Source organism: Pelodiscus sinensis, chromosome 1, assembly GCF_052426305.1.
Source record: "Pelodiscus sinensis isolate ZL-2025 chromosome 1, ASM5242630v1, whole genome shotgun sequence".
NCBI lineage: Eukaryota > Metazoa > Chordata > Testudines > Trionychidae > Pelodiscus > Pelodiscus sinensis.
Window position 1 is genome coordinate 204,451,342 of NC_143052.1, and position 18,804 is coordinate 204,470,145.

The 18,804-nt window shown below is 40.6% G+C and overlaps 1 protein-coding gene across 12 annotated transcripts in view; it reads left to right on the forward strand.

Annotated features, from left to right (window-relative positions):
- The window catches only part of DMD (dystrophin), a 2,135,104-nt gene that overhangs the window by 603,785 nt on the left and 1,512,515 nt on the right, over positions 1 to 18,804 (forward strand). For all 12 annotated transcript variants that reach the window (XM_075916549.2, XM_089775838.1, XM_075916586.2 and 9 more), the window contains 2 exons: positions 1,170 to 1,262; positions 14,557 to 14,729. In XM_075916549.2, coding sequence (XP_075772664.2) covers positions 1,170 to 1,262; positions 14,557 to 14,729 — 266 coding nt within the window. The remainder of the gene's footprint in view (positions 1 to 1,169; positions 1,263 to 14,556; positions 14,730 to 18,804) is intronic.

An 18,804-nucleotide genomic window follows, 5' to 3' on the forward strand; every position in this document is an offset into this window, starting at 1 on the left:
AGCAGTTTTGTTTACTATTGTAAATGCACCGGGTTGCCAGATTTTGCTGGTTTCTATCTACATAGGTTTTTTAAACTACCAGTATTACAAAATGGACATGCACAAAAAGCAAGTGGTGTGAGGTGTTTGCTGAGTGCATACAACATTGATTGTGAGAGATGTGATTTCCTTCTGCATCCAATCAAAGCTCTGCTCTGGTTCCATCAGTATACCCTGCAAATTCTAGGTTCACAAGCAGAGTTAGCAAAACTACCCTATCATGGGAGACCATCTTGCTTACAAAAATCTTGCGGCTTACTAAGAGGGAGGAACCACTCATGTGACCCACTCACTAGCCTATGTTGCCCACTAGTGCCCCAGAGTAATATGCAGGAATGACAAATTCAGAGAGCTATTTTTGGGAACAGCATTAGGGTGTGCTCCAGGGCTCAAGTCCTGGCATCACTGATCTCCAAAATGCATCATCTGCTTCCAAAACTCTTAGTGACTTCAGTAGAGACACTTCTTATATCTCGGTGCAGTTAATGAAACATTCCATTGCAATCACAAATTTAGGACTTGAAGAAATAGGATCTTCAACAGAAACCTTAAAGTAGCTGCACTGTATATTGTTCTTTGCTTTTTTCCTTTTTTTTCCCTTGCCTAATATGTATTATAATATTACTAGAGAGTTTTATTTTTGGTAAAATGTAAACTGTAAACTAACAAAATATGCAAAGTGACAGTGTTGAAGTTGCTGTTGGAACCTCACTGTTTGTATGTCCTTGGTGTGTGTATTTGTGATTTTTAATTGTGCAGTCTTAGTACAGCATTAACATATGGGGCAGATTTGTATTTAATTATTGTATTTTAAGTTTATATTTTCACTTAACTTCAGAGCTGGCATCATTATATCTCTATATTGCTGATTCTTCCACTGGTTTTTTGCCAGCACTATAATTGCTCTATTTATCAAATAAGCAAATGAAAACAAAACAACATTCCAAACTACTATGATACTGTATAATCTGGTTTAAACAATCTGGTTCAAGATTAATCAGATAACTAATTCAAATGCCTATATTTCTCAAAATCCAAAAATAATTGCATTTTTTTTCACAGCCTCTTAGAAAAAATGCACTAATATCGAAATAACTTCACACATTACTTGTTTTGCATTTCTCCCTTAGGTCGATTTGGTGAATATTGGAAGTACAGACATAGTGGATGGAAATCATAAACTGACCCTTGGATTGATCTGGAGTATAATTCTCCATTGGCAGGTGAGGGGTACTGTTGAAAGTTCTCTCTCAAATCCTTGCATGTTATTAATCACCCATTGTCTACAAACCAAACAAAGGCATTTAGAACAAAATAAGGCCATCTACAAAGTATTTCTTAAATTTGCAAACCCAGTGATAGTATATTTGCATATTATCTGGGGTTCTGGAACATTAATAGCAGCTTTTCCCATTTTAAATTTACTTTGAGTTGTTGCCAGTGAACACACAATACTTTTACAAAGCAAAAACGATAAACAGAAATAAGGTGGAAAAGTTGTTTGCCTTTCTTTTTAAAAACTGAAGAAAAAATGACATTTTTGTTCTTATGTTAAATATGAAGTCATGATATATTTGCTGTTTTTTTAAATGCCATTGACACACCCAAACAGCAGTTGCAGTTAAATCCCTGCATAAAGCAACTGATGTTTCTGTAACTCCTTGAGGCAGGTAAGGCCCTTTAGCTCCACCCTGGGCATAAAATAGACAGGCTTTGCTCTTTAATGCAGGGCTGGGGAACCCCAGACCCAGGGGCTGTGGCTTGCTTGGATCCAGACCCCGAGGCTCAGATCCTTCCCTCCCCCACCATTGGGGATTCTGTGCTGGTGCTCCAGCCCTCCTGCTGCCCCACCGTTTGGGCTGGAGCACACAAAATCTATTAGCTTGGGCCCACCCTATGCTCTGGTGTGGGAAGGAAATGTGGGGAGTGTCTTTCTCCTTCTCAGTTTTTTTGTTTTTGCTTCTCATTTGTGTGGTGTGTGGCTCCAGCCCAAAAAAGGTTTAAAGAGAGGGAAGTAACACAGAACAGATCAAACAAAGGGATCACAGAGACATAGATGCTCAGAAAAAAGTTAATTATTTTTCAGATAGCAGTACAGCTATATTCCTGGAAGGACTTGACACTAGATTAGGATGTATATGCTCCTTAGGCAGTAGGGTAGGAATTCTTATTAGGCATCTTTGTCTCCCACATTCACAAATCAAAAATAAAATAAACAAAAAAACAAAAGTCAACCAGTAAGGGCATTTTAGCACTTTGGAAAAAGATAAGCTAGATTGACCCATTACAGCATGAAAGACAATGCTGATAGAACGGAAACAAATGTACATGAAGGACAATAATCTATCATCACTCGCCCCCCCGCCCCAACTTCCCTCCACACACAGATTCATGGAAAAGGGGAAAGTAATTTCCTGAAGGAGAGGCCTCAAAGGCTATGTCTACACTAGCGGGTTCTTGCGCAAGAACTTCCGTTCTTGTGCAAGAATCCGCAGATCATCCACACTGCCTGCCAGCTCTTGTGCAAAAAGATTTACAATACAACGTGGTAAGAGAAGGCCTCTTGTGCAAGATTTACGCTCTTTTTTATCAGGTGTAAGCTCTCTTGCGGAGGAGCTCTTGTGCAAGAGGGCAGTGTGGACGCTTGGCAGGAATTTCTTGTGCAAGAAAGCCCTATGGCTAAAATTGCTTTGTAGAGTACTGAATCTGAAACACAGGTAAAGCACTGTGAGCACTGTCCCTACCACCTCTACCAATAATCCCTAAATTACTTTGTTTTAATGAATACAAACTACAGACAGGTGTCTGTGTTTTTCTGCAGGCTCATATAGTGTGTTTCTCCTAGGGTATGTCTACACTACAGCGCTAGTTCGAACTAACTTAGTTCGAATTAGTTAATTCGAACTAAGCTAATTCGAACTAACGCGTCTAGAACTAAAAACTAGTTCGAATTAGCGTTTTGCTAATTCGAACTAGCAAGTCCACATTGAGTGGACTCTGAACAGGGCTTAAGGATGGCCGAAAGCAGTGCCGGCAGGGCATCAGAGGAGGACTTAGAGCGTGGAGATGCTGTCTCAGGCTAGCCGAGGGCTGCGCTTAAAGGGTCCCGACCCCCACCCCGGACAGACAGTTCTAAGGGGTGCCCCGCTTGAAAACCAGTCCTGGCTTGGATTGCCCGGAGTACCCACACTGGGCACATCACAGCACTCGGCCATCAGCCCGGCTGCACTTGCCGCAGGCTGCCATCTGGGGAGAGGGGGCAATTGGGGGGCTGCAGGAGAGCTTCCCAGAAGCCCGCAGAGCCAGCCCAGTCCTCCCCATCGGGGGCTCGTACCCCATTCCTCCCTCACCTCCTTCCACTTACCCTTCCCTAGCCCCCCTTCTTATTGATGTACAAAATAAAGATAACATTTCTCCCAACATTGACTCTGTCTTTATTGAACAAAACTGGGGGAGACTGGGAAAAGGAGGTGGGGGAGGGGAAGAGAAAGGCTGGGAGAGGGGAGGGCAACTAACATGATCAGGGGTTGGGAACAGGTCCCAGATGAAGAGAGGCTACAGAGACTGGGACTGTTCAGCTTAGAAAAGAGGAGACGGAGAGGGGACAGGATAGAGGTCTCTAAAAGCAGGGGTTGGGTGGAGAGGGTGCATTCAGAAAAGTCCTTCATGAGTTCCCATAAAGAAGGACTAGAGGACACCAAAGGAAAGGAATGGGTAGCAGGCTTCAAACTAGTAAGAGAAAGTTGTTCTTCCCAAAGCAAATAGTTAACCTGCGGAACTCCTTGCTGCAGGAGGCTGTGAAGGCTACAACTAGAACAGAGTTTAAAGGGAAGTGAGATCAAGACATGGAGGTTGGGTCCATGGAGTGCTATTAGCCAGGGGGTAGGAGTGGTGTCCCTGCCCAAAGTTTGTGGAAGGCTGGAGAGGGATGGCACGAGACAAATGGCTTGGTCACTGTTTTCGGTCCATCCCCTCCAGGGTCCCTAGGGTTGGCCGCTGTCGGCAGACAGGCTACTGGGCTAGATGGACCTTTGGTCTGACCCAGGACGGCCATTGTAAGCTCAGGGCTCAGGGTCGGGGGTCTCAGTGGACCCCCTTGATTTTCATGCTCCTGGGTGGCCAGGCTGGCAGCTCTCCTGCCCTAGACGGCCACTTTCCTGTGCCTAGTGCGGAGATCGTGGACGAGGTCCACGATGTCCGCATTAGTCCAGGAAGGTGCCCACCTCTTGCAGTCCAGGGCAAGCTCCCGGGAGCCGCCAGCCTGGTCCCGGGAAGAGGGGGTGGGCTGGGAGACATTGTGTGGGTGGCTCTGTGCCGTGCCAGGTGCAGGGTCTGCTGGCTGGGTGCTGGCAGGTTTGCACCTGGCACGGGCACCGTAGCCAGCCCGTGCCACTTTAAGGGGTCTGGGGCCGGGAGGGGGGCATAGAGTTTCCCTGGTGTTGGCCAGACTGGCCACCAGGGAAACCTGGGGAGGGCTAGCCTCCCACTAGTTCGAATTAAGGGGCTACACACCCCTTAATTCGAACTAGTAATTTCGAACTAGGCTTAAGCCTCGTAAAATGAGGTTTTCCTAGTTCGAACTAAGCGCTCCGCTAGTTCGATTCAAATTCGAACTAGCGGAGCGCTAGTGTAGCGGCTATGAATGTTAGTTCGAACTAACGTCCGTTAGTTCGAACTAACATTGTAGTGTAGACATACCCCTACATATTGTTTTGAGTTAAGTCTTACTAGAGATTAAACCTCTCTAATCTGGCACTGTCTGGTTCCACAATATCTGTGCTCCAGCATGATTTTAGTTAACCGGATATCACTTATCATGGGAGTGACTGTGGTCCCGTAATTTGTTTACAGCCACTAGTTCTGGGTCTTAGTGTTCTGTGCCATTATTTAGCTCTAAATTTCCCTTACATGTTTTCTAAGGGTACATCTAGACTACAAGCCTCTTTCAAAAGAGAGCGTCTAGACTACAGCCAGTACTTTAAAAAAAAAGCATCTCGACTACAGCCAGTACTTTCAAAAAAGTAGAGTTTGCATTACACGGCGCCTTTTTTCAAAAGAGCACTTTCGAAAAAAGGCGTTATTCCTCACAAAATGAGGTTTTCTGTGGTCGAAAAAATCTGCCGCGTTCTTTCAATTTAGTTTCGAAAGAATGCAGCAGCAGTCTAGGTGCAGGGGAAGTTTTTTTGAAAAAAGGCCACTTAAAAAACAACAACTGTTGTCTAGATATACCCTAAGAGTCCAGTTGGCAGTGCTGCTATTTTGACCTCATGTAGTTTGCTAAATTTTCTGGTTCAGCACTGGTCAGATACCAAGGGGTGCTGGACTAGAGAGATTCAACCAGTAGTTGTTAGGTTTTTTCTTCTAATGGTGTGTGTGCATGTACGTGCGTGCATGCACAGATAACACCTTTATTAATTCCGTGGCGCAATATGGATGGATACTCAGCCACATGTCTGATTTTACAGTACCTGCTTGGTTAGTGCAAATTCAAATGTAGCTAGTCTGCCCATGTTAAAATGAGAAGCTGTAACAACATCTGCCAGCCTGAACAGATATGGGGAACTGGACTCAGGGGCTGTGTCTAGACTGCATCCCTTTTTCGTAAAAGGGATGCAAATTAGACATATCACAATTGCAAATGAAGGGATTTAAATCCCCCCCACTTCATTAGCATAAAAATGGCTGCCGCTTTTTTCCTGCTTGGAGCTTTGCCGGAAAAAAGTGCCAGTCTAGACGCGGATCTTTCAGAAAATAAAGCCGTTTCCGAAAGATCCCTTATCCCTTGGGAAAAGCTTTATTTTCTGAAAGATCCACGTCTAGACTGGCGCTTTTTTCCAGCAAAGCTCCGAGCCGGAAAAAAGCAGCAGCCATTTTTATGCTAATGAAGCGAGAGGGATTTAAATCCCCGCTTCATTTGCAATTGCAATATGTCTAATTTGCATCCCTTTTACGGAAAAGGGATGCAGTCTAGACACAGCCATAATGTGTGCTATTTGATGGTGTTTGCAAACTAATATAGTGGCTTCAGATTAATCTTTAATACAATTCCATTGAATTCAGTGGTGTTACACCAGGTAAGAATTTGACCAAGTGGGTATGTAAATCTAATTACGTTCTTACTGTGTTGTTGCATAAGTGAGTTGCTCAGATTTGTAACCAGTATTTAATTTTCTATGTTGATTTTGAAAAATGTGGGTGTGCTTTTCACTCTGGATCAGATTTCTTTTCACTAGAGCCACAGAATAGTTTCACTGTTAGAGTAAACTCATTCACTCTGGTTTCTTGTTATGAACTAAAGATGAACTTGCATTTGTAAATTGTAATTCATTCAGGTGCAAATGTTCTATGGTTTGAACAACTGTCATGCTGCTGCATTGGAAAGTCTCTTTTTATCATTCCCCAGACATGTGAGACACAAATGAAAGAGGATGAGATGGGGTGTGGATGGGGTGGCATTTTAAGGTACTAACAGTCACCAATCCTGCAAACACTTGTGCATGTAATTAACTTTATAGATGTGATAGTGCCATTGATTGTACTAGAACTACTCTAATATTAATGCTAGGTATGTGTGTCTGTAGGATCTGTGCTAAGAATTCCTATATTCAAATCTTCCTCTCAGCAAATAGGATTGGCTCTTTCACTTCTTCTCTTCTAAATTGGGCAGAATTTAGTTCTCATTTATATTTTCTTGTCAAAAGACAGATTCTATGGCAATTTACAGGACTGGCAGGAAGGTATTGGTGTTCAGCAAAGAACATTGCTGGATAAGAAAACCCTTGAATAAAGCTAGAATTGAATTTGAGCTGTTTGTTCTCTCCTTAAACAAACACACCTGGATAAAGTTGGTGTGAGCTTGGCACTATGGGGACAACCTGTGTTCTTTTTAGAGCTGGCACAGTAAAAGCAGATTAAGAATTCTGGAGAAAACTGTCTTTTATTAGTCTATTTGTCTGGCCTTAATGTGCTTATATGACTGAGAATATGTTCCTGATCCTTTATTTTAATATTTATAACAGTAACTGGTTAATGGGTTACATTTTAATGGAATAAAGGGGAGGGGCACTTTCTGTCACATAAAGCAAAGCAGACTGGAGTACATGCAAGTTATAAAGAACTAACCTGGCCTTAGTTTCATGAACTGGCTCCTTAACAGCTTATTCTTGTAAGTGAAGTTTCTGGAAATGTGGCAGTTAAAGAAAATCTCATTACGAGAACTAGGACTCTCCAAAGTGTCTGTTAGTGGTCTATGCTTCTGTAGCATTGTGTTCCTTAAGTATTTGTTTTATTTGCAATTTGGTGGGGTGGGAACTGAAAGGAGCTACAGAAGTGAAATGTTTGGCTGAAGCATCACAATCTGTAGACAAAATATGCTGGCTTCTTTAGAGAGGTTAGAGACCAGCCTATTTGTGGCAGGCTCTGCTGAAGAGAGTGCTCCAACCCAGATGTACCTGAGTTGTTCATTTTCTAGGTCTCAATTAAGTTGCTTAATAGACACCTGTATCTTATGAGAGAGATGAGTCTGCCAGCTAGAGTCTCATTGAGTAGGCTTCTGTGGAGGGGCCTGAGCCAGAGCTTTTGGGGAAAGTATCATTCAGGAGAAATCAATTTGGGGTCAGCACTTCAGCCCAGAGTGCAGAAACCTTTCAAAGGTACCTCAGTATTGTATGAGTTTCCTGTCTTATCTTTTTTTCTTGATGCTCCTGAATTTTTTTTTTCTCTCAGATTTAACCATATGGTTGTAGTATTTATTCGTGATCAAAGCTCTTTTATGTGTATGGTTCTGAGTTTGTTACAGCATCTCAGTTCCATGCTGACTATTAAACAGAACTTTAATCAAACTTTTTCTACTGTTTAATTTCTCAGCTTTTTGGGCAGAAGGAATCTCTGTAGATAACACACAGTCTTCTTTTTTGTTATGAACTGAGTGCACTATTTCATTTTTTACTGGTATCAAGATTTCAGTTTCCCAGTGGCCCCTGGCCCCCCAAAATCCAAAAAGTATGCTTTATAGATCTTAAACCATAACAAAAATTATTGTAACTCTTGTGGAAAAACAAATGGTAATCAGAAAGTGCTCCTCAATCCTGTAGAGACTCATGCATGAATAGAGTCCCTATGGGAAGAGCTTTAAAATTGCTGTGACTGGACAGGGGGCTATGTGCCTCTCATAGAACAGTGGAATTTGTGATCTGTACTGCAACAGGACAGATGAAATCTTCCTTATTCAAGTAAGTTGCAAGACATCTTTAAGCAAAGAGTACTTTTTTTTTTTTTAAATAATGTAATGTATTCTGTTAATTGGCATCTCTGTCTTCATGCTCCTGAAGCCACCGAGAGTTTCTTCATGAAACTGCTGATTATGGCTAGGAAAAATAATGTTTATACCCCAAAATATTTTCAGTATAGCATGTGAGAAATATTACACTACAGTCAGTGCTGAAGGCAGTGAGGAGACAGTACTAGGTTGAGGGGGGGAAATGAAAATATTACTTGATGATTTGAAAAGATTATCTTAAAAAAGTGATTTTTCTGCAATTCTGAAGCTTAATGTTCTTTGGACTCCCAATATCAGCTCGGGAGTGTTCAGATTTGCTCATGTTTGTAAACATAAGAAGAAAGCAAGTGACTGTTGGACTATGATTCTCATGGTTTTGGGGTTAACTGCATCCCTGCTGCCCATGTGGTCTCCTCTGTAGGTCTCATTTCCCCCAGCCACTTTTTTCTCTATGGCTCAGAAACTTCTTTCTTTCCCCGCAAACCAGAGTTTTAGTCTTGTAGTCCCCTTGCAATTCACCGTGATTATCTTAATACATCTGATCTTAATCCAGCAGATGTGTTCTGCTGTAATCATAGTCAGTACTATGTTCATGATCTCGTATTTGGAAATGTAATGTTGTGGAAGTTATTTGTGGTAGTAGTCTATGTTCCCTTTCTTCCTATTCCATGTAAATTCTCAAACCGCGTTCGTCACCGTGGTAGCTGAACATATATCATAATGTACTAAGCAATATGAAAAATATCTGCCATGCATTTGTTCTTGTATTCTCATTCCAAGAGTGAAAATTGTGTGCCGTATTTTGGTTTTGAATTTTTATAAAGGTAAACATTGCTAAATCTTTGTTAGAGACAGGAAAATCAGAGATGCTCCTTCTACTTGGAGCAAAGATGGTGAAGTTTGTGATTGGTCCTTAGATTCGTGTGGGCCATCTTCATGGTAGTGGTATGAGTGTAGGTAGTGAGGAATTTGTGTTTGTGGTTGCATATTGCTGGAGCACAGCCCATGTTATGTAACCAGTTCACATAGTGGCTGCATTTAAGGCTGGGAAACGACCCAGTTTTTCAGATTGTGGCCCAAATCTGCTTTTGGTTTTTAAAGTTTGTCTGAAAAGGTGTATTCAGCTTAAGCTGCCTCAAGATGTTGACTAGAATTGGAGAGAAAACTGTTCTTTATTGGAACTACACAAGTGGGAGGTCTAGTATGTCAGGTGGAGTTTCCCATCACTGCTTCCAGAAGGATTTAGAAAATGTTAATGCCTCATCCTAGATCCATGCTGCCTCTATGAGCTGAAAGTGTCTGCGGAATCTTACGGCTGATTTTTGTCATGAGGCAGAAAAGGTTTAGGAAAGCAAGAGTGAATGTCAGCCTCTGTCCACTGAGAGCAAGAAATTATCAGTGCCACTAATGGGGTTTGTTAAATGTCCCACTCTGAATCCAGATTATGAGATTTAGGATATTTGCTTCAGTTACGTGAGCTTGATATTGACCTTTTGTCTAGCTTTTCTATGAGCTTGTTTAGGGATTTCCTTTCCTGAGCAAACTCTTCATTTTGTTTTGTTTTTAAAATTATTTTACTCTATCTATGGGCAAGCTATGATTATAGTCAAACAAACACAAAATGGCATAACAGAACCAAAATACTTTTCTGAATCCTTGTAAATAACACTGTCCTGAGACCAGTTTTCCTTTCTGTTTTCTTCTATTTTCCCTCAACTTCCTCTCAGTAGTTGGTAGTCACTTTGCATTGTGTTGATCATCCAATTTAAAAGCCTCCTTAAAGGAAAGGCTTTGTCTTTTATGTTTATAAATGTCCATACAGAACCATAGTGCTATATAAACAATATTGCTATTTACATTTAATCATAAAAGGTTTTTCACTGCAATCCAGAGAAAGGGAGGTGGAACTTTTAACCACTTAGTTTTCAGATCACTCAACACATTTGAAGCAGAGTTATTTAAAAGGTCAAGAATTTAATTTTTCTGAAAATAGAGATGCAGTTGTCAGGAAGTTATACTACAGAATTCTGAATGAACAGAATGATTATCAAATCAAAAGCAAGATGTATGTGTGAATATAAACCGTGAATCCAACAAAATTACATTTCCATATATTTCTGCATTAATACATTGTCCCTACTCCATTTTTTTGGCCTGGAATAGCATTGTGTATGCATTCCTCAAATATGTGCAGATATCAGTAGTACTCAGAGAAATCTGCATTTTAAAGTTGGAATCAATGCATGTACCACTGAAATGGCATTTTTTCCTGTTTCTTCAGCTTGTGGATTCAAGACAAAAACATAGAGGTGAGGCTGACCAGTGACTAACCTTTCTGAAATATACAACTCCAAACTGTTGTGGTGCTTGCCCACAATGTAGGTTGTGACATTCCCCAGGGTACAATCTAGACTGCTGAACATCTGTGTCCTCCTAATTCTCCAAACTGCAATGCATTTTAAACTGCTTTGCTGTATGAACATCAACTGCGAACGTGTTCTGACGCTGTCTCTGGCTTGCAAAATTAGTCCCAACTATGGTACATGTCTGTTCTGTCGGCCATTTATGGAGAACATACAGGGTGACACCAGCAAATTCCCAGTCTCAGCCTTGTCCCCCACAAATGTGTATCTTGTACTGCCCAACACTGTACTGAACAATGCATGCTCATAGGATGTCTATTTCATCAAAGGAAAATGAAATGCATGAGTTTTGCTATTGCACACATCAGTTTAAACACACTAGGTAATATAATAATAAGGTAAATTTTAGTAGCTATGAAGAGAGATTTCAAGTGGTTCCGAGTAATGAAACATACAAGAATTGATTACAAAAGTAATAAAAAAGATAAATGCTTGATGTGAATTTAAAAACATAAACTTTTTTTCCCACCATAAGATTACAGCAGTCTGTTCTGGCTCTAAAGCCTCCTAGCCAGGACATTTCTCCTGCCCCAGTTCGGTTCTTTAAGAGTCAAGATGGAGGACAATGATGTCAAGTGGTTTTTTTCCCCCCTGTTTCTGATTCAGTTTCTTGTGCTAGAAACATCATTACTGAGTTATTGTGACACTTCTGAAGGAGACTAAGATTTGAACCATTATGATGATGAAATTAAAATGTCTTGTTAATGCTAGAGAATTGCTGCTGAAGTGATAGCCCACTTAATTTTGCTGATATCTGTCTTTGTCTCTGAAGACTGGTGTGGGCCTGTCATTCTAACTTTGGTACATGTTATAGCAATATTTTATGGTAAAATGTTATAACTTTACACACAATGTTGCTGCACAGATTTTACCAGAGCAATATTGTCCAGCAGAGTTTTCAAATACTTCACAAGGCATACTTCATACAGCACTTATCATAATCCTTTAAAAGTGTTAACATAATGGTATAGACTGTCACATTGGCATGCTAATACAATACCTGAAAGCTCAAAAGATCCAGGCAGAGGTATAAATTGGATCAACTGCACAAGACTGATTTTCCACTGCCATGAATTTTCTGTAACCTTTTACATCAGTGGATCTGAATGGCAACATTTTAATCTCTATTGGTGTAATCAACTACCCAAGTTGCAAGGCCACAGAGGATCTGGCCCAAGTATTTTACAGATAGTCAGTTAAAATTGCCATCTCAAGATTTTGTTGTTCACCATGGGCTCTACTTAATTCCACTTGCTTTATTTTAGAATTATCAAAGGTCACATAAGTGGTACCTTTCTTCAATAGTAAAGTAACTTTAATCTGCAAAAAGAACATTGACAAATGTGAAGATTTAAAATGATTCAGTGTAGAAGTCGGAGTTTCACCACTCTCTGCAACCTTAAATAGTCCATACATGGAGTCCAAGCCAACATTTTACCTGATTCTATATAAATGTTGTGTTGAATAATGAACCCTTGAAATATGTGTAAGTATACTGTTAAACTGTAAACACTTCAAAGTTACAACATAGCCTTACATTTGATCCTATTATTGAGTTAATCTTGTTTTATTCAGCAGCAGTCACAGAACTTTAAGTAAAAGCCAATCAATCTTGACTGCTTTTTCAACATTTCTTCTTTGATAGAATGAATCTGATGTTCTTTGTGTTGTCAATACAAAACTGTGCATCGTTAACTAAAGGTGCGATGTTTAAATCCATTTAGTTAAACTGGTGCAACTTTGTGCATGGACACTTTTACAAGCCAGGTTTCATAGACTACTAGGACGGGAAGGGACCTCGAGAGGTCATCGAGTCCAGTCTCCTGCCCTCATGGCAGGACCAAATACTGTCTAGACCATCCCTGATAGACATTTATCTAACCTACTCTTAAATATCTCCAGAGATGGGGATTCTACAACCTCCCTGGGCAATTTATTCCAGTGTTTGACCACCCTGTCAGTTAGGAACTTTTTCCTAATGTTCAACCTAAGCCTCCCTTGCTACAGGTTTAAAATTGATGTATTTATTGCTGTAATACTCTAGAACAAGCTAAGCAGTACAACATATTTTTGAACTGATGTCCACAAGAGTTTAGAGTTGGTTTAACTCAGTTTAATTGTTTCAAATTTATCTGTAAACTATCCCAGACTGCGGGGAGAGGGGGAATCATCATCACATATGATGTGTAGCATGCATCCCAGACGCATGAAAATACAAGTTGCTTCACACAAAAATTCATGTTTTCTCTAAGCTCTGCACATTTTCCATTGCATAAGAAATCCTTCCTATTTCAGTAATAAATCTGGATATTTTTGGTTACATTATGTATTACTACTGTATCCCTGCTGTGCCTTGCATTCTTTAGGGCCCTACTCCGGTGGGGGGGGGGGGGGGAGGAAGGAAGAATTATCAGAAATGTTTGCTACCACTAAATAGTGCTTACTACGTCTATATCAGTTGCACTTTTCCCTCTAATTCATCTTTACTGAATTTGCATGCATAAGCAATACATAACCACAAGTATAAAAGTCATTTTACAGAGATGTAGCACATATAATTGTATATAATAATTTTAATACACAATATGTATTAATATTACTTAATGTAATATTTTAACTTATTATTTCATTTCTTAATTAATTATGTTAAAGGAAGAGTGCTGATAGCTTTCAAATAAATTGAGTACAGACTAAAGCATATCAGGGGAAGAAGAATAAAATAGTACCTGATATGTTTATACAGATTTACTGTAGAACTTTCATGACTTTGATTTGTGATCATGTTCATGAAATGCTAACTACTGGATGTCTCTCATGTTTTTAGGCCCTCAAAATCAGGGACATCCATATTGTCACCACATTGAAGGTGATGATGTATACTAAATGTTTTAAATCTAAAAATTATTCTTCAGTGTATTTTTTTGATGAATAGTACATAACAAAACAATATATGCATAACAGAGTAACTTACAAATATCCAGTGTGTATATTAAGTATTTTATCCTAGGGCATATTTAATACTGACTGGAAATGTAGATGAACAGGCACTACACTATCATAAACCAAAAACCTTCCCTTACAGACAGCATCACATACTGTTAGGTACTGCTTCCTAGAAGTTACTGTTAAAGTCATGAGTTGCGTACGCTTAGCTTGAAAACCTATCAGACTGAAATAACAGTGAATTCACAGAGGGAGGCTTGCATATTTGACCCTTTGATCAGAGTAGGACATGATTAGCAATTCATAATAAATGTAGGAAAAATCATACATGAAAACCAGACCCATGTGATACTGCTCAAATTGGTGTATTCCATCTTTTTTTTCTGTGTGTGTATTGCTTTAAATATACCTTTTTATATTGTACTGTTCTGTGCCCACTGAAGACATTTAGCTTTCATTAGTGCACCTCATGGACTTACCTACTTTTGTACTTATCATATTAAGTAAGAAAATGTTTAAAACAAAATTCATTTCAAATAAATTCTCTTCACTGATGATCCCAATACTTTTTGGGATTGTGCTTTTGTATCTTGTGAAACTGGAATATTGATTTGTTGTAGTGGGAGTATCTTGCATACACAAACAAGGAAGACCAAGAAATAAAAAGAGGTTACTTCAGTAAAGTCAGACTTCCTTGCTTTTGTGTGTGTGTGTGTAATGTCATCAGTTGTATCTCAGTTATTTACACGTGAGACACCATTATTTATCACTTTAAGCTTAAGAATGAGAGAGTTGATACCTATTTGGTTTAGGAAAATAGTTTTGCTTTTATAATCAGGTCAGCCACTGATGAAGTTCTGTCTCCTAATGCAGGTCAAAGATGTAATGAAAAACATCATGGCTGGGTTGCAGCAGACAAACAGTGAAAAAATCTTACTGAGCTGGGTCCGCCAGTCAACGCGCAATTACCCACAGGTCAACGTTGTCAATTTCACCAGTAGCTGGTCTGATGGATTGGCTTTCAATGCACTCATCCACAGTCACAGGTAGGAAAACTAAAGTATATCATTTTTCCAAATAGATTTTACAGTGATTACATAATATTGGTTTTAGGACAGTGGTTTATTTTGTGCAAAATTAAACTGTTGTGTCAGAGGTAAGCCTACCAAAGGAATAATACAAGCTGAACTTCTCTAGTCCGGCACTCTCGGGACCTGACCATTTCTGAACAAGAGAATTTTCTGGTTCGTGGGAGGTCAATATTGTCTAGCAGCATTACCAACATTTCCACTGTTGTCTGTGCTGTTAGAGAAATTTAGGAGTAAATTAGAGTTAAATAGCAGCACAAAACACTGAGAGCCAGGACTGGTGGCTCTGAACAAACATTCATGGGACCATGGGGAAACTGGCCACACTCCTGAAATGTGGACATCCTGCTAACTAAAATCATTCCGGATGTTTCCAGACCAGAGAGTTCTGGACTAGAGAGGTTCAACCTGTACTTTAAATTATTAAGGAAATGGGGCTATTGGAAGCTATTATCTGCTTACATACGTATGTGCTGGCAACTCTACTGGAATTAACATCTTGTAATCATAACACACACAACAATAATAGCAAACACTATCTAAAATAGTCATGAAATATTACAGACAATGCCCACATCCTTAATAATGAGATTTTTTAAAATGTTGTTTCTTTGTTCCCCCACAGACCCCACACACATACTCTTCCCCTATACTGCAGTGACTATGCAATGCTAGGCAACTTTTGGGAAAAGATGAATCTTCACTGGTGATAGAGAGCCATTGCAGTGTAAGCCAATGTTCTGTTATGGTTAGTACCTCCCTTAACTGACACTCAGTGGTCTGACAACATCTATAGTCCGACATGGACCACAGATGTTCCTGGACCACAGAACCCAGGAAGAGGAAGGTCTGGTGGCAGAGCAGGAGTGCTGTAAGGGGCACTGGCAACTCAGCCAGGAGCCCAGAGAAAGTGTGTGTATAAAGGAGGGGCAGGAAGGATGAATGGCATGGTGGGAAGTTCTGGCCCCAGTGGCTGGGGAGTTCTAGCCCGGCCGTGGCTGTGGACCTTTGGCCCTGGCTCCATTGGCATCCAGGGAGCTCTGGCACAACCGCTGCCCTTGCCCGCAGAGCTCTGGCTGCATTCTGGCTCCAGCAATCAGGGAGCTCTGGCCCAGACTATGGAGCTCCAGCCCCACCCCTCTGCCCTGGTGGCAGAGCTCCAGGCCCTGCCACAGAGCGAGGCGTCTGTATCGCTCCGGCCCCGGCAGCAGCGGGGCTGGAGAGAGCCCTAGGCAACAGTGGAGGTAGGCTGGAGCCTTAGCCCAGTGGCAACATGGGGACGGGCCTTCCGTGGTCCAGGAAATCGCCTTGTTGAGGACCAATGAGCTCCTGAGGGTGCCAGACCAATGAGGTGTAACCTGTGCTACTCAATTAACATTTCCTTGTAAAAGGCTTCCCTTCAGATAAGCAAAAGCAGTGGCAAATTTGGGGCTTCTCCTTCTACCATTCCATTATCAAAGTTAGGTATGAATTTCAAAACCTAAATAGAGCCATTAAGTTATTTACTAATTGCAATGAAGCCTTTACACGACTCCATTTCTGTCATTTACATTTTATAGACCTCATGATAGAGTGTTAGGTAAAGATTGGACATTTTTCTTGAGATTATCTTTAGAACTCCTTTGTGTCTTTGCTAGCCATGAAGAATGTGGCCAGCTCAGATTCATGCCAACAAACTTTGTGCTGCCCCTCTGGCTATTCTGTCTGTGTGCACTCTTGTATATTATTGCATTTTAACTCATTTGTTAGCTTTTGTACCATGCCATGGGATTTTTTGGATGAAATTTTATGTAAGAGGAACTATATGATTGTTTTATGGGGGAGGAGGGGAGAGAAGGAATGTTTTGCAGTTCTACACCACCAGCTATCTGAGGCTCTCCAAGAAATTAATGTAATTTGCTGAAATTTCACAGCTCTCTTGCAGTGTGGTGGCTTTTCACAGATAGAGAAGTATGTGTAACACATTAAGTACTTAACCAATATTAAACATGAATCTTGAGAAGGTGGACTTGCATCTCTAGCCTCCCACCACACTAGGCTTACTCCCTAAAATCAGACGTAAGAGATTAGACATTAAAGCAATATTCACAATTTACAATAAGTTTTAGGAAGTTGCAGTTTTCTTTTCTATGTTTAGATACTCTAGTTTGTGGTATGGTTGTGATATTTTCCTATTCTGAGAAATCAAACTTTATTGAACTGCAAATGACTACACAGTGGTACATTGCCACAGCGGAAGCATATGAACTTTTGTTCCAGTCTGACTGGAATAACAGCCATAGTGAATGGCAGAAAAGCTCTGTGCTAGTACTACACTATAGACCTAGGTTGTGGGGGAGGGGAAGAGGACATACAATTGTACTTCATCATGCTCTTCCAGAATACAGCTGAAGTGGTTGGATTTTATATAGGTGAAGTGGGGGAAAAGCTTCCATCCTCATAAAGCCAAGTCACATCTGGAACTAGCACACACAAAAAAAAAATCAGCAGTCATTTTTTCTCTTAACTTTTCCAGTTAACTTCCAAACAATTTTAGTAAGTTGTAGATTTTTTTGGATGACTAGTCCTGTCTCACTTACTCTTTACCATGGTAGGGAAAAAATGCAACACATTAAATTGCTATAGTGATAGAAATGTAGCGGTGTTAGTCTGGTGTAGCTGAAACAAAATACAGGACTATGTAGCAGTTTAAAGACTAGCAAGATGGTTTATTAGATGATGAGCTTTCGTGGGCCCGACCCACTTCCTCAGATCAAATAGTGGAAGAAAATAGTCACAACCATATATACCAAAGGTTACAATTAAAAAAATGAACACATATGAAAAGGACAAATCACATTTCAGAACAGAAGGGGGATGCGGGGGGGGGGGGGGGAAGGTGAATGCCTGTGAGTTAATGATATTAGAGGTGGGGAAGGGTAGATGTCTGTGAGTTAATGGTATTAGAAGTGATAATTGGGGAAGCTATCTTTGTAATGGGTAAGGTAGTTGGGGTCTTTGTTCAGCCCCCTGTGGAGAGTGTCGAATTTTAGCATGAATGCCAGTTCAGAGGATTCCCTTTCAAGTGCAGATTTGAAAGTCTTCTGAAGTAGGATGCATGTGATTAGGTCATTAAGACAGTGTCCTTTCTGGTTGAAATGGCAAGAAACTGTTTTTTCTTTGTGATCCTGTCTAATGTCTGTTTTGTGGGCATTGATTCTTTGGCGAAGTGTCCGAGACGTTTGTCCAATGTACATAGCAGACAGACACTTTTGGCACATGATAGCATAGATTATATTTCTGGATGCGCAGGAATATGTATTCTTGATCTTATAACTCAACATCTCACATGAAGACGGATTACAAGCTATTAGAAACACTATCCCAGAGGATACCACTGCCAACCTGATAGCAGACCTATGTAACTTTGTTCTCACCCACAATTATTTCCAGTTTGAGGACAACTTATACCTCCAGATCAGCGGCACAGCCATGGGTACACACATGGCCCCACAGTATGCTAATATCTTTATGGCTGACCTAGAACAACGTTTCCTCAACTCCCGTCCCCTTTCACCCCTTCTCTACTCACGCTACATCGATGACATCTTTATGATCTAGACACATGACCAAGAAACACTGGAGACATTCCACAGAGATTTCAACAGCCTACACCCCACCATTAACCTCAGCCTGGACCATTCCACACGAGAGATCCATTTCCTGGACACCACAGTACAAATCAACAATGGAAAATTAGACACCACCCCCTACAGAAAACCCACTGACTCATACATTTACCTACATTCTTCCAGCTCCCATCCAGCACACACCATACGATCCATCATCTATAGCCAAGCCCTTCGATACAACCGCATCTGCTCTAATCCCACTGACAGAGACCAGAAACTTCAGGATCTCTACCAAGCATTTATAAACCTCAACTACCTACCCGGAGAAATAAAAAAGCAAATTGAAAGAGCCAAACGAATACCTAGAAACCATCTACTACAAGACAGACCCAAGAAAACCAACAATAGAACACCACTTGTCA